Here is a 21,413-nt window from a genome sequence, read left to right as displayed (position 1 = left end):
CTATGTAGCAGTTGTGATGTTTTTTCCACATTTCATACTAGTTTTAATTTAGTCAGGAGGCAGCTATTAATTTACACAGGTTGCTGGGGTACGAGGCTGATTTCATCTGTGGATTTTTTTCTAATCCTCCTTTATGGAATAATAATCAAATCTGCCTCATGTCTACACTTTATATTAACATTTTGCTTTGTTAAAAGCAAAGGAAGGTTTTGTCTAACCATTTGCTATAGTGATAAGATTTTTAAAGATGTAAGCATATCTCTGTTAAACATTAAGGAATATTTTGTAGTCCTTTCACTATGTAGAAGATAAATTCTCATGGTGGTACATGGAAAAGGAGGGAAAACTGAGAGTTAGAGGAAATGGAGCCTTTCTAAATCCTGATTTGTTTGGTTTTGGGTTTTTTTTTGGGGGGGGGGGTAGGTGGTGTGTTTTTTTTTCATTGAAGAAGACAAAGAATGCAACTTGGATTTGAAAATGTCCAGGAAATTAATCTGGGGAGAAGAAAGGAAGTTGTTTATAGAGCAGGAAAGGTAGCATTAGTTAACAAAATTACCTCTGATCATTTCTTTTTGTCGAGATGGTTGAAAACAGAAAAATGGGAAAAAGAGAACAGCAGCTGCAACTGTCAAATGTTCAAGAGCCATCAATCTGTTTCACTCTAGGACAAAAGGTGATCTGCATGTCTATCAGTAAGAGAAACTGGTGACATGATTTAAATTTGAGGCATTAGTCACCAAAAATATTTGATGTCTTGTAGGAAGAGGAGAGCTTTGTAAAGCTTTATGATAAATTATACCTAAAGTGCATTTTTAAAAAACATAAACCTTTTCTTAAAATTCATATGAGTAAGGCCAAATATTCATATTAGCTGCTAAATTGCAACGTTTAATATATGGCAAATTTTGAAATAGTTAGGCCTTTCATAATGCTAACAAGGAATCCATCCTTAAGGAGAGTTGCTGATGGTTAGTAATGATCAAAGGAGAAAAGTCATTAGGATAATGTAAGTCTTGTGGAAAAATTAATTGAATTTAAGCCATTATTTCCCAGCTACAGCTAGTATATTTGAAATTAAATTAGACAGGACACAACCTATCTGTGTGGGTTTCTGTAAGTAAATATCAATATTTTTTTGTTTTGGAAAATAAAATTGGAATGAAAAATGGAACACAGCCATAACAGATGTGTGTCTCTATTAGTTTTTCAGGACTGAATTACGGGTGCAGAGAGAAGTAAATCAGAATATTATTTCCTCTCCTTCACTTCCCTTCATTCGTAAATATTTTCATCACCTTCTGCCTGACTTTAGAGGAAAATAACGTTTCAAAAATAAACTGCTTTTTTAAACATATATACAGCCAGTAGCGACCGACTTCCTTAAAAACATTAGTTATTATCACGGTCAGGTAGGCAGGTCATTCTATGAGGAAACTGTTTAGTTGTGACTTACTTGTATTTGAAGTAGCACAAGGAGTCCGCTTCTCAATTCAACTCAATGTTTTTTATTGGCAGGTCAAAATCGCATGGGTTCTTTTCCCCATAGGCAAAACAGGAGGAGCTATGGCATGTCTATTGAGAACTTGGTTTGATAACTCTTCAGCCTTACAGATTTTTATAGCTTCAATTTACTCACAAGCATATGCAATTGAAGATTTAAGACAGTAATTTAAATTGGGAGTAAATTCTTTATTTTTGTGTTAATGAAGTGACTACAGAATTAAACATAAATAAATACAATCTAAAACTTTATGTTTTTTCTGTTTTCTTGATCACAAGTCCATTCAAGCTATAAAGGTTTTGCAGAGGAGTTAAAATGCGAAATGGCATTCCCAAGGTACCCTTTGATTTTCTTCTGGCCTGGACTGTGAACAGAAATCAGTAATTTCTGAGCCACTAATAACAGCAAGAGAGGTTTTTACTGGATTTCAGAGTTACTCATAAGCCCACTAGAAATCTTTAGTCCATGTGTATAATGGATGCACCAGAACAGATATTCTTTGGTGCAAATGAGACTGGCATTTTGGTCAGGTATTCTTCATGTTTACGTAAGTTTACAAATGTGCAATGCAGATTGAGTTAGAAGCAAAAGATAATCCAAGGGTTTTGTTCACTAAATGTGACACTGTAATATGACAGAAGACATAATCTTTAGAACAAAAAGAAATTATGTTTTCTCCATTCTCCTTTATCCTCCATTCTCCTTTATTTCAATGCTCAACTCATATATGAAAGCCTGAGAAAAGTCTAGTTTGTCCAAAAGCTTGGGATTTTTGCCTGCCTTGTTAGCTGCCTTAATAAAACAGTTTACTTCAGATTTCACCTTGTTTAGATTTAAAAAGATAACTTCTGCCATGTTAATCCCAGCCTTGTTTTTGCACTATGATTGTCAAACTGCTAAGATCCCTCTTTGTCCCTGCTAGGTAAGGGTCTAAAAAAGTACAGCTCCTTCCACAGCCATTGCAAATCTTATCTCAGGAAATCCTTCAGTGAAGCAGGCTCTTCACAAGAAAAGATGCAACTATTGTACCAATCGGAAGAGAAGGCATGCACATTCATCATACAAGCTATCCACACTCTGCTCTTGTAAAGCCATGGCTGATTTATACCTGCTTGTAGTTTTGAATGGTGTGTAGTGGGACAGAAGCTTTTAAACAGACACCCTTGCTAGATATATTGTGTCATATGAAGAATGAGGGAAGGGCAGTTGAGAAGTGGAAGATGCAATCTATCCTGAAGAGTGCTTAGCTGAAGCTTTTTACCACTCGATGGCATAACAGTGGCACTGCAGGTGGAGATCTGGGGCAGTTGTGGAATTTAGAGTGGCCTGTTTGCCTTGTCAAGGGAAGATGAAGTGGAAAAATGTTATCTGTAAAGCAGGGGAGAAAAAAGGCCAAACAACCCAGCAAGCAAAACTAAGATCTCTAGTTGGAATTCAGGTGGCTGCAGTTTAAATTGCCTCTAACAGTCTGGCTGCTGATTACTACTATTCGTGAAAAGTGTCTTTGTTTTAGTGCTGAAGTATCCCAGAACAACTGCTCTGCCTTGAGTTTTCTCTCTGACTCACTGAAATAATCTCTTTATTTATTTTCTGTCTTGACCCTCTCCTCTCACTCACCTCTTTCAACATCTTTGTCGGTGCCATGGACAGTGGGATTGAGTGCACCCTCAGCAAGTTTGCCGATGACACCAAGCTGTGTGGTTCGGTTGATACGCTGGAGGGAAGGAATGCCATCCAGAGGGACCTTGACACGCTTATGAGGTGGGCTGATGCCAACCTCATGAAGTTTAACCATGCCAAGTGCAAGGTCCTACACCTGGGTCGGAGCAATCCCAGGCACAGCTGCAGGCTGGGCAGAGAAGAGATTCAGAGCAGCCCTGCAGAGAAGGACTTGGGGGTGCTGGTCAATGAGAAAATGAACATGAGCCGGCTTCAGTGTGCGCTTGCAGCCCAGAAAGCCAACTGTATCCTGGGCTGCATCAAAAGGATCGTGACCAGCAGGTCGAAGGAGGTGATCCTGCCCTTGTGAGATCTCACTTGGAGTATTGTGTACAGTTCTGGTGTCCTCAACATAAAAAGGACATGGAACTGTTGGGACAAGTCCAGAGGAGGGCCATGACGATGATCAGGGGACTGGAGCACCTCCCGTATGAAGATAGGCTGAGAAAGTTGGGGCTGTTCAGCCTGGAGAAGAGAAGGCTGTGTGGAGACCTCCTAGCAGCCTTCCAGTATCTGAAGGGGACCTACAGGGATACTGGAGAGGGACTCTTTGCTAGCGACTGTAGTGATAGGACAAGGGGTAACAGGTTAAAACTTAAACAGGGGAAGTTTAGATTGGATATAAGGAAGTTCTTTACAGTAATGGTGGTGAGGCACTGGAATGGGTTGCCCAGGGAGGTTGTGAATGCTCCATCCCTGGCAGTGTTCAAGGACAGGTTGGATGAAGCCTTGGGTGACATGATTTAGTGTGAGGTGTTCCTGCCCATGGCAGGTGAGTTGTAAGTAGATAATCTTAAGGTCCTTTCCAACCCTAACTATTCTATGATTCTATGCATTTAGCTACATTCAAAGGGATAGCAAGAAGTCATTTTCTCTGTGTGTTTCATATGGCCACAGCAGTACTGCAAAGTGCCGCCTTAGGTTTTGGGAGGAGTTGGCTAATGGAGAAAGGTTAGTTGGCTGAAGGCTAGATAATATGCCAGCATTGCTAGCAGGGAAGAAGGCACAACTCAAAGGCATACTGACAATTTTATCTGTTTTTTTTTTCCTATTCATCGCATGTGCTTCTGGATACCCCATCCTGTTAAACAATCACAAGGCAATCAGCTTGGATTCTTTCCCTGGAAGATGAATGTCAGATTGAGCCTGTTTCAGATGCAAACAACCATGCCTTGATCTGTGCCTTTGTTGTCTTGAGGTGCACAGTGGGGCACAGCACTTGTGATTTGCCATCCTATCTGGCAGCTCAAAGGGGAGCAGAACCAGATGGATGCAGCCATCCTGTTACCTCTGTAGCCCATTGCTTACCAGATGGGCTCCTCATCCCTGTGCCCTTTGTAGCTACAGCTAACCTCAGCTTTTGAAATTAGCTCTGACAAAGTGTCTGGTTAGGAAAAGCGCTGCTGGGATGATTTATAAAGCCTGATATATTGCAAGACTCTCCCTGTACTCTATTTCCATGCTTGTACCGGGCCACAGCAGTTGAGCTGGTAAGGTCTTCTTCAACAATGACACCCACCCCCACCCCCGACCCCCTTTTCTTTACCACATTCCTTTTTTTTTGTCTGAAACAACTGAAATCTGTTGACCTTCAAGTTGTGGTGATACGTACCTATTCATTGAGAAGGGAAGAGCTTGATTACCATGAAGATGGTTGGACTTGTATTTAAGGCTACATTTATTTCTCCTTCCTGATTTTTAAAAGGGAGTGCAATTTACCGTTATTTATAACCCTTGGTTGAAGTTTTAGTATTTTCCTCATCAATAGAGGTGAACCTTCAAATGGACAATGTAAATTAAAAATCTTGCATTACCATTGTCGTATTCTGTCCTAGGAAAATATCTGTTAGTTTCACTGCAATTTAATGGCATTCTTACTTTCACCATTGAATGCCATCTATCTAAAGCCCATGTACATTTTAAATCAGATGGACTTTGGGGAGCTTAGTATGGATAACATCAATAGTTCACAGGGCACTGACAGTATGTAATGATTTGAGTAGTGCATCCTTTGATGCTGTATAGTGTTAACAATAGCAGTAATAAGCTTTAACAGTTGACCATATCATCTGCCTTGAAGGATCATTTCAGATAACAAACCCCAGAGATTTGTTGTGCAAGAACTGATTGCTCACACACACAAGCACTGTTTTTCTTCCCATAGAAAAGTTATTTATTGCTAGGACACCAGCAGTTTCTCCTGTCACAAGGGTATGTTGTTGATAATGCCTGGAGACAACCACAGTTTTCTAGACACATACTGTGAATAATCAAAATCCAAGAAATTACTTTATTCTGTGCCAGGTAAAATTACAATGAGAAATATAAATGCAATTGCCTGCGTAATGCTGTGGGTTCATCAGTTCCAAACATTTTAAGATCACTTCTTTTTGCCCGTATTTGCATTTGCATCCTGTCACTGGATTGCCTGTGAGCTCTCAGGTAAACTCGCTGCCTAAAATGCTGATAATACAATTTCAATTGCTGATATTTAATATGCCCTATTTTATGCTTTCTGATTGTATACTATGTTACCAACACAAAGGTTTCTCATTAATTATAAGCTAAGCACTAAGTGACATATGCTGGCAAAATACATGTTCCACAGTTTTTCATTATTATGTTTCTTCTGGATTCTTTTAAAGCCTCTCCTACTACCAGTGTGGTTTCTGAGTCGTTGTAATGTTGCTTTAGGAGTGACCTTACAGCTGTTCAGAAGCTATCAAAAAACTCCCCATACACCAGCATTAGCTTATAGCTGAGCCTGGTTAATAGATTGGCTCTGCCCTCAAGTAGCTGCCATAAAATGGAATGTCCGGAATAGAATAATAGAATCACAGAATTGGAAGGGACCTTAAAGATCATCTAGTTTCAACCCCTCTGCCACGGGCAGGAGCACTTCCCACTAGACGAGGTTGCTCAAAGCCCCATCCAGCCTGGCCTTGAACACTGCCAGGGAGGCAGCATATCATTCAGTAACCTGAACTTGAAAATTACAGCTGAGTGGGGGAAGAGATCTGAAAGACTGTTATTGTAAGAATTCTATTCTGCCCATATTGCTGCAGGAAAAGCTCCTGGCTTTTCTATAGTAATATGCTTTATGAAACACCCTTAGAAACAATCAGTTCTCCTCAGCATCAGCACTGTTATGTAGGGGTTAAAATCAATAGGAGCTTGCTCTCTAGAATCCAGTTTCTGTGCATTGCTCTGGAAAACGGAAGGGCTAGACTTTGTATCAGATTAAGCACAGTTAAAGTAGACTGAGGCTTAAGGGTTTTTCCATCAGAACATAAAATATTAAAGATAGGCCATTTTATCTTGTTCTTGTATCAGTTTATTTCTATTTTTCTGATTCAATGTTAAGCTGAATTCTGAGAATTCCTGTTGTTTACTCCACTAGCACTCCAGTTTAGCCAAGAGAATACTGAGAATCTAACATGTTTCTGTGTCTGCTTAAAGTCCACATTTAATTTGGTACTTTTTATTTGTTTTCTTTGCTAGAACATGGGCATTCATATTTATGAACACTTTGTTTTTCAGCGCCTCCCAGATGGCTCTGCCCCAAGTGCACATGCAGAATTTTATCTTCTGCCGGATCCTTGTGAGGTCAGTCAAAGGAAAACAAGAACAGCTCCAAAAAGCTCTGACCCTACTTACAATGAAATTGTGAGTACCAGTCACTTTTTTTCCACCGTTTCTCACTTGATTTTCTTTGCCCACTCCTGAAGTAAAATAACAATACAGCATTTTGAGCTGTTGCAATGAGTAAGATCAAAAAGGAGGAACATATCATAAGCTGAACCACAAATAGGGACAGTATTCTGCTTTCCATCTTGCTCAGAAATGAAACAGTCTCTTTATGTCTCTCTCTTCCGGAAAGCAGTTGGATTATTTCACTGCTTTATCTTACCCCATAACCACAGTTACATGCTAGCCATATGGGACCAAGCGTTGTTGCAGCAAAACCTAGGCTGTTTTCAATGCAGATTTTTACAACATAAAAAAGTACTAATTGAATGGATGCTATTATTCATATTCACATTTGAAAATCAACAACCAAATTGGTTGGCACTGTCCTAAATGATAACACAATAATAAATAGCCAAGTTCTTTTTATGTGAAAAAGCTAGCATATATAATTCCTTCACACACCACTGAAATGCTCACGCCTCTGGGGTGAAAAGAAATGGTTGTATAGAGAAGCATTTACAACAGAATGGGAAGTGGCATAAACTATATTCTTTTGTAAGGGCAGGTTTGATTCAAACAGTAGGTGAAATTGGAGATTATAATTGTTGCATATAATGAATCTCCTAAAGACCTCAAAACAATTTACAGATGTCTTTGAACAGGTTTTAAAGTGCAAGGCATGGAAAATACTACCACTCCACCCTTTTTCATAGATAAGGTATGATGAAACATAAGTTAGCTGAGACTGAGAGTCCTTATCTCCTCATTTCCCAGTCCTGTGGTTTTAATATTTTTCTTTTCCCACATCTATTTGATTACAAAAGTTAACTACTTACTAATGACTTTCAGTGCTTCTGTAAGAGTAGTATTGCTGCTAACAGCCAAGACAGATGGTATCAGAGGGTGTACCCCTCTATGGTACTGCAGTAGAATAACAGAGAACTAGGATTTATTTTTTGTTATGTTCTTTCCTCTTTTTGCAATCAAAGAGACAGTGGAATGAGTCCAATTGACCTGTCTGAAGAAATTCCTTTACATTTGAAGGGTATTTAAAGCAAAGAAATATAATATGATTATATAACATTCATTGTAAAGTATCCCAAGTGTACTACAGACAAGAAACAGCCAGCAATGGTGGAAGTCAATTATTGTGCTAATCATTTTTATCTCAAGTTGAATGCAAGAAAATCCCAAATCAGTCAGACAGTAGTCACTGGGAGGAGATTTAACTGTGGTTGAGGGGCATTCCAATGCTGTTAAGAGAAATTCCATGAAAACTTTAATATCCTTTGCTCAAAACTCACAGCCTTCTTCACAGATGCTCAATCTTTTTCACCAGGAACTGCTAATCGCAGTGGGGACATATGGTTCCGTTGAACTTGGACATTTCAAACCCAATGCTTGTGCTGTTAGCAGCTCTGTTCTTCCATATGTGATGTAATTCTGTATGCATTTTCTGTCCAAGGCTGGTAGACTGAGGCAAAAGCCACCCCAGGGAAGAAAAACTACTAAAAATATAAGTCAGCTGTCTTTTAAGTTAGTTACTGTCCAAACGCTGTGTACAGAAATGTACTAGCCTTTTTTATGAGATCATAAGTTTTTATTAAAGCCAAATCGCTGGAAGGAAGCTGTATATTAATTTCTTTCTGTGTTTGAGACTGAAAAAAAATCTGAAATGTGTTTCTCTTGGGTATTTTTGGTTTCAGTTTTGTACTTCTATTGCTTTTGACTGCCTACAGCACATTATCAGCCTTGCAAAAGTACATTTTATGATTTTTACTCATGTGTGTAAGAGTAAAGATGTGAAAGTCCAGGAGGGCTGACAGTAGGATGAACTATGCCAAATGTTTTGGAGTTGCTTTGAGCAAGCACTCCTTTATTTTTCTTGTTCCTTTATTTGGATTTGGGAGTTTGTTGCATTCACGTTGGTCTAACATTGCATTAAAAAATGATGGTTGAGAAGAAGAGGAAAATGGAATGCAATGTGAAGAGAAAAAAATATATATACTTGTTTATAGATCAATATTAGGAATCCATAAGAGTTACTCAGGAGGTTCCAGAGTAGCAAAAGACAGTAAAAAAACTGAAGATAAATCTGAATGATTTAAGCTTAAACTCTTGCCAAGAAAGGCTGCAATGGTCAGAACCAACAGCAGTGGGGTCTTGCTCATATATGTAGCATTTGCCCCGAGACATGATTCAAGGTCTCAGTTATCCCCAGTTTGTACACACACCCACAAAATAAGCAAACCTTGAAGACAAAGCAGAGTGTGTATTGCCAGAATGAAGTCAGAACAAGAAAGACCTCTCTCAGTCCTGCCCTTGGGGTGTGGCCAAATGTGAGCAAATATACCTGGGACACATTTGCGTGTTGGTGTTATTGCAGTTGCCCTTGGAGCAGAGGGGATGCTGGCCTGCAACACCCAGAATAGCCCCAGCAAGCTTGATGGAAGAGGAGGGGAGAACTGCACCAGGAGCCACAGCTGCTCCCTCAGCACCATGTGTCAAAGATAATTTGGACAATTAAAAGCAAATCTAGGAACTGTGCCATGGCTACCTAAGGAGAAGCAACTGTCCCACATTTACAATTAAAATGTCATTAGACTCCTGTAGGTCAACAGTACTCTTTTTGGAGCCAGGTATTCTTGAATTCCAGCCTTAACTGTCCCACTGATTTGCTGCATGGCCACATATAACTCACCTCCATTTGATCTGGCTATATAAATAGGATGCAAAGATTCTTAGTACACAATCATTTCAGTACTTAACTGTTCTGATTATGAAATGCTGCTGCCTGTTTTATCCACATACTAATTCAGCTATCTCGAGACCTTTCTTCTGTCCCTACATCCTAACGATTTATACCTTACTCCAGCTGAATTTGCAACACCATTTTAGGAAGTTGTTAGGGATCATTTGAAAACTACATGCCCTGCACTGTAAGGTATGTCACTGCTCGAAGTTTAAAGCTTCCTTTTGTCCAAAGATTGAAATTTGTTAATTTCCCCAGTTCACACCTGTTATAATCTACTATACTGAAGATTTCTTTACTCTTACAGCTTACATGTACATTTTTTCTGATTTCAAGCAACAGCTGAAGATTATATCTTTATTATATTGGCAAAGATATTAAGGCATCTTTCTACAGTAACCTTAGTATCACTTCAGTAATCAAATCATAGATTTATCCTAAACTGTATTATTGCATCTTATACCTGTCCTTGCTTTTTGAATTTTTGTTCATCATTTCACTTTGGTTTTGATGGGAAGATGCCACTGGGAACAGAGAAGCTGGAATTTTTCATTTACATACAGTTTGGTATGTGGTAACCATCAGCACCGAAAAGCACTGGGTGTGACTTTCATGGAAGCTATTCCAAATTATGTTTTACAAAGGTTTATAAATGGAAAAGGAAATATAAGACCTCTCTAGTAAAAGCAAGTTAAAAAGAGTGAGTGGGGCAGGTTTTTCTCCCCCCCCCCCCCCATCCTATGGCAGTGTTCATCCACACAGCACTGATGATCCACTTATATCATGTATCTTGGTATCCTGTCCATTGTGCTTGCTGACAGAATAGCTTGATGTCCTGCTCAGTTTGGCCCTCTCTGCAACATCTCTGTAGCTTGCTGTGCAGACAGAATCGCTCTGCAGTCCCACGAGGGCAGCCGAAGCCATAATGATCCACTCCTTAAGTTCAGAAGCAACCTTTGTGTTGCCAGGAAGTGAGAGGAGCATTGCTGACGTGGAGCCTCTGTCAACTCTATGCCTGTCTGCAGAACATCTCCCTTGGCCATTTCTGCTTCCTATAATTGGAGGTACACAGAGGTCTCAGTAGTCCAAGGTAGAAACCCAAGCTGCATTCGAACTGCAGAGTAAATCCAAGCAGGTTGACTGGCAAACACCTTTTAGGCAGTTTCACTTTCCCATTCTCCTGAAGTGACAGTATGTCACTGTGTTTGCTTTCTAAACTGCACAGGGAGATTAAAATTTAAAGCATTTTACATTGCAACTAAAATAGAAAATCATTTCCAGCCATACAAACTTTAGATTAAATGTACTTCCCTTAACAAAGCTTACCTTTCAGGCCTGAAACTAGCTGAGAGCATTCTTTCACATTTTAGCAACCCACACGCAGTTCACTCAGCAGTTTTTGGTTAATGCAGAGACTGAAATGTAGGAATCTGTTCTGAATGCAGCTTGTTCTTGTTAGCCTACCACTCCAGACTGGGTTTTTTTTAAAATTCAGGAAATACACCATTAACCTTTCATAATTAACCTCAGTATCTTCTCATAGTATTAAGGCAATTTCAAGGATGTTTTAAAAACTATAGGACTTAGTAATCTTCTAAAGAAATGCTAAGCAAGCTGGCTCATTTAATTTGAGAAGTATTAACAGCACTAGTCAAGTAACAGAAACATCTAAATTTAGTAAATTCCACTTGCTAAATTGGGTCCAAATAAAGAGATGTTCGAATTCTACAACTTCTACTGAGTGGGATGAGCTTTCTGTCATGTTTAATATTTGACAACCCCATTAAAAACTGCAAGCATTTTTATAATGGGCATACAGTTAGCAACCAGAATCACGCATAAAGTAATTTGTATTGAAATAGTAAAATTTATAGAGGTTTTTTGATCTAGAGCAGTTATGAAATTTTATGGAAATTTTGCTTAAGAGAAATATGGTTTTACTTTGGCTTGATCTTTTTTAATTCTGGTATGTAGCACAAGGTTTAATCGCAAGCACAGTACTGAGGAAAAACTCTGAGGTACTGTGCATTGATGTGATACACCTGTATAAGACATATCAATGCAACAGAAAGTTGATTTAAGGTACTACTAATGAACAAATGCAACATACATAGGTTAAAAAAATTGACATCAGCACTATTTTCCTCGGGTTTTTTTCTGATTTTTGCAGAAGAGCAATGCCATTTATCAAAGCATCTGTTATGAAAAGATAATCTACACTTCTGCAGAATTAGCTATCTTTTGTTTTCATGCTGCTGCCCATGATGAGAACCTTCCACCTGAATCTCTTCTCCAGAAAATCAACTGTACTATCATTTTCTGGTGAACTTCATGAAGGAACTGATATTCACATTTGAATTCAAAACTCTGCTTAAGTTAGGGTTTCAGTTTTCATGGGGAAAATTACATACACCTATTTTTTTCCTCAAGCATTGTGCAACACAGGTTTCAGTTTTATTCACAAATGCTTGGTAATCAGATTTCACAAGGCTAAACTGGCAGGATCTCTTTCATATAAACTACATATGGTCAAATATATTTCTGAGGTAAATTCACTGAGTTAAGTGAACTTGGCTGATGGTTAGTAGTTTATAATTATGGCCGGCAATTCAAAGCAATTCTCACAAAGTTGTATTGGTTATCCTGAATGCTGTACTAAAGTAATTGTTTTACCTGACAAATAGATTTACAAATTCATATAACTGTTTTCTGGGTTTTTTTTTTATTTCACTGTATATTATTTCAGGTTGTGTATGACAAAGTCACAGAGCTCCAAGGCTGTATACTGAAGCTTGTTGTGAAAAGCAAAGGAACATTTGTGGGAGCTGTTAACATTCAACTGAGCAGTGTCCAGTTAAATGAAGAAAAGTGGTATCCGCTGGGAAACAGTGTAATTTAAATGTTTTCTGAGATAATTCAATTATTTATCCACTGATGTTTCTTTATCCCACTTCCCGCGGCACATTTTGTCTCAGTTGCCCTTGAGAATATGCAGTCATCTGCTGATCACATACCTCAACATTTCTAATCATAAGGCTATTATCTTAAAATTGCTACCATCTTCCTGCAACAGATTCCTGTCAGTGTGAGTTTAAGAAATCACATGCTAGGAACCTGTAGCAGCATGCAGGAAGTTCTTATGACAGCAATAAAGGTTTTTGTTTTGTTTGCATTAAGTAGTACGTTAAGAATGTTAAAATCTGTACACATTGAAGTGTGGGGCCTAGTTCTTTGCCCATTAATTTACTGTGTTGAAACAATGCTGATAATGGTGTAATTTGTCAGCATTCTCTATGACCCCACTGCATATAATGATTTCACCAGAGAACCATGGGATGGTTCCCTGGGTGCCAATGCATTTCAGATGTCTGGCAAATTTTACATTACATCTTATACAATCAATACTTAAAAAAAAAAAAAAGAACATAAAAACTGTGCACTTTACACATTTTGGGCAATATATGTTGCTGCGTTTTTAACTTCTGATGTAGTACCACTCAATTCAGGATATTAATTTGTTGATATGTCATTATTTCTTTTATTCTGTCATTCAAGAAGCAGATGTAACTGGTTATTTGTGGGAAGACAGGAGAAGGCAGGAGCTAATATCACAAATAGAACATAGTGAATGTGAGCTTTCAGTGTGGTATTTGTTAAAGATTACACTCTAAGGGATCTTTGTTCACCAGTCTTAGTGTATTTCATTCTTACTGCTGCGTAAGGGAATCAAGTCAATACATGCATTGACCTCAGGGCTATAAAACGTACATATACATATTAAACAATGAATGTGAGTGGTTCCTTTGAGCTCACTGAGGTAATTATGGACTCTGTTCTTCAAAGCATTTTTACCTAAATTGAGGAAGCACTTAAGCACATCTTTAAACATTTAGCATGTGAGCAGCCAGATTGAACTGTCCATTACCGCCAGCCTCTTAGACACACATAGCTGACCATGTATATGTACCTTTCCAGGATGAAGGGCACATTTTTAAGGCACAGGAGACATGTTTATTTGAGATCTGATCTGCTGTAAAATTTTAAGTTTCTATATACTGACAAGGTCTGACATTTGTCCTACCAGGTAGAAAAGTGGTTAACAGAGGAATAGTAATGGCAGAAGCTGAACGTAATTGCCTTCTTCTCTCAAAGGATACTCACAAATAAGTCTTCAGAAGGTAGTGTTGTATAAAGCTTCTGAAATGGCACTCAGAATGTTATTTAGGAAGCTAAATAAGCTGGAGTTTTTCTCAGCATCAAACCAATTGACCATGTCACTTGGTCAGTTTTTACCTAAGAATAATTTCCCCAGGCAGTCTGGTGTATTAAACTCCTCAGTAAAGAGAGCTGTGGGGAACTTTGCTTGAATATTAATATTATTAATATTCTTCAGAGCTGAAAAAAGATATAAAATATTTACTACATGAAAGGGATATTGGCTAGCATACAAATATGATCACTACAAAGATCAGTAATTCTGACATTTTAGATTATAGGCTTTCCTGGGTAAAGAATCAAGTGTCTTGTCACTCAAGCACAGAAAACACATTGAGGCCAGATTAAACGTTATCAAATTACCTGACCTTACAGCTCAATATTGATTTTAGCATCTTCTTAGTCTACTATCTTGGTTTCCTTATTATAACTATAATGTAATTTTCTAATAGTCTTATTTCCTGTGACATTTTCTAATCATTGTTTACTGTGTGCCCTGATTTTCCATCTTAGAGCAACATTACATAAAATAACATTAAAATGGCATTAAATAAAAAGAGCATTAAAATGTAATATTATTAGAACTGTCTGCAAACATCAGCAATGCTTTTCAGTATTAAAGAAATAAACCTATCAAAATAGCATCCTTTAAAAGAAAACCCCACGTTTGAGTAACAAAGCTGTGGTTAACTGGATAGATACTTTCCTATGGAAGCTCAACAGGGCTTCAGTTTTGTGAGGAAGATGGGAACATTGTGTCTTATGGGCAAGATCTACACCAATAGCTATATCAGGCAAGAAGTTGTCCTCAGAGAACTTAAGTCACACAATCAGCCCTTGCCTGTTCAAAAATTCTTCTAATTCACCTCAAAGCATTGTACTTCCTATTTCCTGAGTTCACAGTCAGATGTATCCTGAGCGCCCTGCTGTTATGAGGAACATAGCACTTCACAAATCAGTCTGTGAATTATTTGTCTGTCTTTAGCAGCAGGGGTTTGAAGACTAATCTGAGAAAAGGTATTGATATTAGCATCCGAGTTTTTATCATTTTAAGAGCTGTTTTTTTCCTCAAAACTATTTCCCAGGTAGCAAAATTACAGTGGACATAGGCGTAGCCCAAACAGAAAGGGTACATAGCATGTGTAATTTTTCCTGTTTTCTTAGAGAGATACAATGGTAAGAAATTTTGTTCAATACAAATAAAAATGTCAGTGTAACGTGCTCAAAATTTTGCAGTCTCAGATCATAAATATTATACGATTCGTCTCAGTAATTAATCATAATTTTGAAACTACCTGAAAGTGAAATAAACTTAATTTAAAAAATATCCAAAGAAGTCCAGTCTGTGTGAGTAATGGTAGAGCCAACAGCAGTATCTGTTACTTATTCAGGATACTATTTACTCACACAAGAAGTCCCATTAGCTTAATAAAACCTCAAGAACATACCACTCTGGAAACTAGACCACTGGGTTGTTGCAAGCCAGGTGATGTTGCTTTATTGAGAAGGGAGTGATCATTCAGAACTATTACTGCAGACTGTCGTTAGTAGTACCATATATGAACAAACAGTGATGCAGGTTTGAGACTTGTGCCATATTTGTCCAACAGGGGAACATTACGGTAACCTGTAAATATAATGACACTTTATTAGCGTCTTAACCACAAACACAAAGATTAAGATGGAGTGGTTTTATGATCTGTGCAAATAAGGAATAATTTGTGATTCTCTAAATAACTCTTTAAAATAAACTGAAATTATACAAAGCCCATATCCCATTTCTAATGGTTTTCTCCTCTACACTTGCAGTATTTAAATTCTGGTATGTTCGACACATAGTGAAAAACTCCAGTGTATTTCAGGATGTGGTGTTTTTTTTCAAACTAAAGACTTTTAGCTCAATGATGTTTAATCATGGAGAAAGCATGCATTTTAACATCCAAAGATATGTGCTGCATGCATTGTTCTGACAGCAAATTAAATAGCTTGTGAATCAAGAGTGCTAGTGCATTAGAGGAGAACGGTGTTGCAGCAGTAAAGAACTGTCCAGCAAAGGCAGAAAATAAATGTAATGTAAGATCTTCTGCCATGAAATCTTAAGTCTGTTAAGCATCTCTTTTTATATATGAGTGATTCCCAGTATCAGAAATAAGGCATGCCTCAGAAACTACATGTTAATCTGTTTGTCAAAGCAGTTGGAGAAACTATAGTTCTCAACTTCACACTTAATTTACCTCTTCAAAGAACAAAAACCCTTCTCCAAAACTCAGCCTGTATTTCTTTAGAACACTGTAAATGTCTATTATTTCATCATAATAATGTAACTTTTGATTAAGAAACATGTTCTATGTTTTATCTGTGTATATGTAACTGCAGCTATTTAAGTAAGTATCTTCTGGGCAGCAGATATTAAAGCCAAGGCCAGGCAATACGCGTTTGAGATAACTTTTAGAAGTTGATCTCAGAAGTATCAAGAAGACATAATTTATTTCCTATCCAAAGATGGGACAAAGACTCATTTCTAAAGACCATGTTCTAGCCCCTACTTAGAGAATATTCTCCAAAGCATTCTGAAAGGAGTAAAATTTTTTAATAGTATTAAATAATTAACTGTTAATTGATCCAATGGTAATAGCAGTAATAATTGGACTCCTGTCTACATGGCAGACTCACTAAACAGGGACTGTAACTCAGGACCCCACTACTCTTGCTAAAGATTAAAGACCGTTCAGTTAGAGAATTATTCTCACTTTCAGCCCTTCTGAGTATACCTACTTAATCAGAGCATACCTACTTAATCACTGCATGAAAAATAAAATACTGGTACGTGTAGGCAGCAAGCATTCTTCCCCAGTGTATGCTACAACTGAGCTGGGAGGCTGCTGCTGGGTAAAGGAAAGCAGTAATGATATACATTTGAATTCTTTCAAGAGAAAATCCAGTGGAGGGTGGCAATGGCACAACTTTGTCCCACTGCCTGTCAAAGAAAATAAAGATGTAAGCAGTGCTCAGCTTTTGGAAGCAACTTGCCCTCAGGGATATGAATCCCAGGGAAGAAGGCTCAATCTTGTAATAAACATTAAAGCAACTGGAGCCATGAAGAGTAAAACTGAAATCCTAAATCACTCTTCAGCATGGTTTACACTGTTTTTCCCTAAGAAGTCTAGGCTGTTGTGACTCCCTCTGTAAACACATTTTCCCTTTTCACTACTTAGGTACCTGAAGCAAATCCATGGTTGCAGACCTGGAATCCAGAGGTCTCAATGTTAAGCATTGCGATAAATTTTGCAATTATCTGTCATTTTCATCTCTTAGAAGCATTTTTATTTATGTCTCTGGGCATCTTCAGGACATCTTATATTTTTAATGTTGTGTTAAGTGGGGGTTGGGCAATTTGTTTGGCACTGTTTATACTTTTTGTACATATACTCATTTTCTAGCATTTTGAAGTGCTGCACTCAAAACCTTTCCTGTAGAATCAGCTTGCTCTTACATTTTCAAAACATGAATTCCCAATTTTGACTGAAATTGCTACAGGCACATTAGAGACAAATTGATGTTTTTTTCAAGCATATGCAAGCCTCAGTGTCTGCTACATAGGTTTGTCTCGGACATCCTGATTTGGCATGGGGTCTTAATCTTTAATCTGAAATATATAAATAAAAGGAAAGTAAAAGGTGATCAGTGTAAAGATTTATGTTGGAAAAAAAAAACAAAAAAAAAGTGTGCTTTAAGAGTAATGTCTTTGTTCTTGTGTAACTCCTTAACCTCAGCTAAGAATCACAAACAGCTTTATGATTTCAGAACCTGGAAAGAAAAAGCCATTAAAAATCCTGTTAACCTTAATAAAAAGCACAGTGCCGGTTGCCTGTTCCAACATTTTGCCTTCACATCTTCATTCACTAATAAAAGTTGGTTGTTTGTTTTGTCAGAAATAGCTTTGGAAATTCAATATAGTAAGTAGCCATTTTACATAAGCTTTTCTCCTTGGCCTGCTGACTTCTGTGTCTGCTCTTTATGTGCTGCCTATTAATCATGTACAACTCCAGAAGCTGTACACTAAAACAAACACTAGAACAAAAAATACCACAAATATTTTCCTTAATTTATATTCTTCATTCTCTACTCTGAAAAATTGAGCATTTTTACCTGGTTACCTGAGCATTTCGGGGGGTTTAGTTTTTGGTTGATTTGGGGTTTTGGCTTTGGTTTTAGGGTTTTTTTAATTTTGCTTGTATTGGGTTTTGAGCCTGAGTAGAAAGTGCACAAAAATGTTGCCTTTATAGTGCTTCTGACTAATCTCTTTTCCTGTTTCCTATTGCAGTGTGTTAAAATACCATCTGAGAAGTTGTTATCTAAAATGGAATAGTGCAGTGGAAATTATTGAATGTCATTAATATCCTTTTGATTTCTACACTGTGTACTTGCATTCAGAGACTACAGTGACTTAAAAGAGAGTGCAATTTTTACGTATGGTTGTGCAATTCTCACATATGGTTGTGCAAGTCTCCTTTGGGACATAAACATCTAACAATCTTACACTAATGATAAAAGCCAGAAATACTGTTATTTTTCAGTTTTGGGGGTTTGGTTTTTTGTTTTGAGTCATTATAGGTGTCTCATATGAAAATATTACCTTTGTTCAGACTGAGCACCGGTAAAGTGTATTGACCAAGGAATTCATTTGAACCCAGAGATACCTCATCCTCCACACAGAAGCGTATCAATGCCAGTTCTGGAACTTGGATAGTAAAAGAGAAAGTTTCATCCCATCTAGGGCTCAAAGCTGATGAAAAGAGAAAATATGCTGTATCAAAATACTATTGCATTCATTCTACTTAATACCTGAATTACTGTACCTCCTATCAATAGTCTGAACTGGTAAAGATTCAGTCTTTTTCCCTAGATTTCTGTGCCCATTTAAACAAATTATGAGACTTCCACTGACTGCAGCAACATGTAAGTCATACTTTTTGTGCAGATTGTGGACTATCAGATGTAAGTTCTCAGAATGAAGCAAACATAGAGAGCTTGAGACTTGCAGGCCAGCCCCTTCTAAGAGTTTGTCATATATTAGCTACATAATAGTGTAAATCAAAAGCCTAAGAAAGTTACTGTCATCTCAGAAGAGAGTAAAGTTGGACCAATAGCCAGGTTAAAAGCCTCTGGTCAACTAAAACTTTCCTATAGCCATACCAATTTCATGGTTTTGCCAAAATTTCTCCTTTTACAGCACTGAAAATGAGACAGGAGCTAAACAAATTAAGGTATCAAAGCTATCACTTGACTAAAAATACAAAAAAAGTATGTGGAAAAGGAGGGAGGTGCTTTGTCTTGAGAAAAGAAATTCAGGGGCCAATTTAAAACAGCAGCAGACATCTACAAAAAGGAAAAAAATAAAGGCATGAACTCTAAGAGATCACAGGGAACTTTTCATCTGAGGCATAAAGAATATCTATATAATAAAGGTAAGTGAATACTCGAAGACAACTACAAAGAGTACACTGTCAAGCAATTAAGGGACTAGTCCTACTAGAAACTTCATATGAGCTAAGTGGTTAAGTCACAGAAACTTCAGAAAAATAATTTCTTTAAATTTAACAATTTGTGTGCTGGTTTTGGCTGGAAAAGGGTTAATTTTCTTCATATCAACCCATATGGTTCTATGTTTTGGATCTGTGACCAAAACAGTGTTGCTAACACACCAGTGTTTTAGCTATAGCTGAGCAGTGCTCACATAGTGTCAAGGACTTCTCTCTTTCTCATGCTGCAACTGCCCCCCTCCCCATCTCAGCAAGGAGGCTGGAGGTGCACAAGAAGTTGAGAGGAGACACAATCAGGACAGCTGACCCCAGCTGACCAAGGGGATCAGTCAGTTGCTGATCCCAAGCTCATAGAACATCATGCTCAGCATAAAAAAAGCTGGGAGAAAGGAGGAAGATAAAACATTCACAGTGTCTGTCTTCCCAAGTAGCCATATGACAAAGCCCTGCTTTCCTGGAAATGGCTAAAAATCTGCCTGCTGACGGGAAGCATTGAATGAATTCTTTTGCTCTGCTTGAATGCACAGCTTTTGCATTAGCTATTAAACTGTATGTCAATCCAAGAGTTTTCTCACTACTGCCCATTCCACTGAGGGAGAGTGAGCAAGCAGCTGTGTGGGGCTGAGCTGCTGTCCAGGGTGAGCCCACAACAGTGAGTAAAGACAATGCATTCTAACTTCCTGCAGGAGAGTACTACTAACTAGGAGAGTTCATGCTTCCTTAGCCTACTAGTCTACAAAAATGGAACATAGCATGAACTTCTGCTACAGTTTCTGTGCCAGAATATCCTAGTCTAGAGAAAAATAGTGGCAGTCTCTATCAGTACGTAACAACTTCTTCAGATAAAAAAAAAAAAAAGGTAATTCATTATAAAACATTATGCTTTGTTCACAGTCAAAAGAGTAAGACTGATGCTTACCATTCCTTCTTATAACACTAGATTTTTTTTTTCTTTGATCTTCTGGAACACCATAAATTTCTATCTGCACGAAAGGGTCAGCTTTGTTAGTCTTCGCCATGTTACTGGGTGGTAACTGATGACCACTGATGAGCTGAAAAATTAAAGTTGTAGTTTACTGAAATAACTCTAAGAATGAACTTTAAGTAGTAGCCATGTAGTAGTCATAGTAGCAAAAACTGTTACATCAGAAACTACTATAAGAAGCATATACCAGCCATAAGATGTTATACATATTAAAGGCAATGAGATTAAGAATATGGTGCTTCCCATTTAATTTAATTCTTGGCTAATTTCATAGAATAGTTTGGGTTGGAAAAGCTGACTTTTAAAGGTTGTCCAGTCCCACCTCCATGTGATGAGCAGGGACATGTTCAGCTAGAGTGAGTTGCTCAGAGCCCTATCCAACCTGACCTTGACCGTTTCCAGGGTTGGGGTAGCCACAACTTCTGTGGGCAACATATTCCAGTGCTTCCTCACCCTTACTGTAAAAAATAGATAAATAAATCTGATACCATGCTTTAAAGAAAAATTTTCTGGTTTAAGTTTTTGTTCAATATTTAGTCGTTAAAATTATACTTGATTACCATGCAAAATAATAATGTTGGGGAAATCAGTCTTATGATTTTTGGATTTTCTGAGATCAAGCTCATAAATTCTTATTAAAGCTGTGTCCAGTGGACCAGCACTAACACCCACAGTAACATCAGCATTATGTTACAGGGTATGTAGCAGACTGCCCTACCTGTGTTCCTTCTCTATCACAGTAACGTATAAAACCTCTGCATTTAGTAGGCTCCCTGATGTTTTTCTCCTTAATTTAGTTAGCTCCCTGGAAATTTTGCCTCGCACTGCCCTGTAGTCTGGCACCCAGCCTAAGAAAGGATTTATGAAAGTCACAACTTTTTCTGCTTTCTATCTACAGTTCAGGACATCTAGGAGAGAATAACCATCTGTACTGCAATCTGCTTTTAGAAATAAACACATGGAATATATCAAGAGAGATATACAAGCCTGCCAGCCTAGGTGAAAGAT

The 21,413-nt window shown here is 37.9% G+C and overlaps 2 protein-coding genes across 3 annotated transcripts in view; one reads left to right on the top strand and one right to left on the bottom strand.

Moving 5' to 3' along the window:
• The window catches only part of PIK3C2G (phosphatidylinositol-4-phosphate 3-kinase catalytic subunit type 2 gamma), a 210,475-nt gene extending 197,337 nt beyond the window's left edge, over positions 1 to 13,138 (top strand). For both annotated transcript variants that reach the window (XM_061363896.1, XM_061363895.1), the window contains exons 32-33: positions 6,761 to 6,886; positions 12,409 to 13,138. In XM_061363896.1, the coding sequence (XP_061219880.1) occupies positions 6,761 to 6,886; positions 12,409 to 12,561 (279 nt within the window). In that variant the 3' untranslated portion in view covers positions 12,562 to 13,138. The remainder of the gene's footprint in view (positions 1 to 6,760; positions 6,887 to 12,408) is intronic.
• A 2,207-nt stretch (positions 13,139 to 15,345) lies between these two features.
• Positions 15,346 to 21,413, bottom strand: part of PLCZ1 (phospholipase C zeta 1) — a 53,317-nt gene continuing 47,249 nt past the window's right edge. Inside the window, exons 10-12 of the mRNA XM_061363898.1 lie at positions 20,340 to 20,472; positions 18,514 to 18,663; positions 15,346 to 15,504 (exon numbers count right to left, since the gene is read on the bottom strand). Of these exons, the coding sequence (XP_061219882.1) occupies positions 15,422 to 15,504; positions 18,514 to 18,663; positions 20,340 to 20,472 (366 nt within the window). The 3' untranslated portion in view covers positions 15,346 to 15,421. The remainder of the gene's footprint in view (positions 15,505 to 18,513; positions 18,664 to 20,339; positions 20,473 to 21,413) is intronic.

Source organism: Neopsephotus bourkii, unplaced genomic scaffold (genome assembly GCF_033783945.1).
Source record: "Neopsephotus bourkii isolate Nb327-2 ecotype Australia unplaced genomic scaffold, CSIRO-AGI_Nbou_v1 NB_1183, whole genome shotgun sequence".
Classification (NCBI taxonomy): Eukaryota; Metazoa; Chordata; class Aves; order Psittaciformes; family Psittacidae; genus Neopsephotus; species Neopsephotus bourkii.
This window is presented reverse-complemented; position numbering and strand designations above follow the sequence as displayed.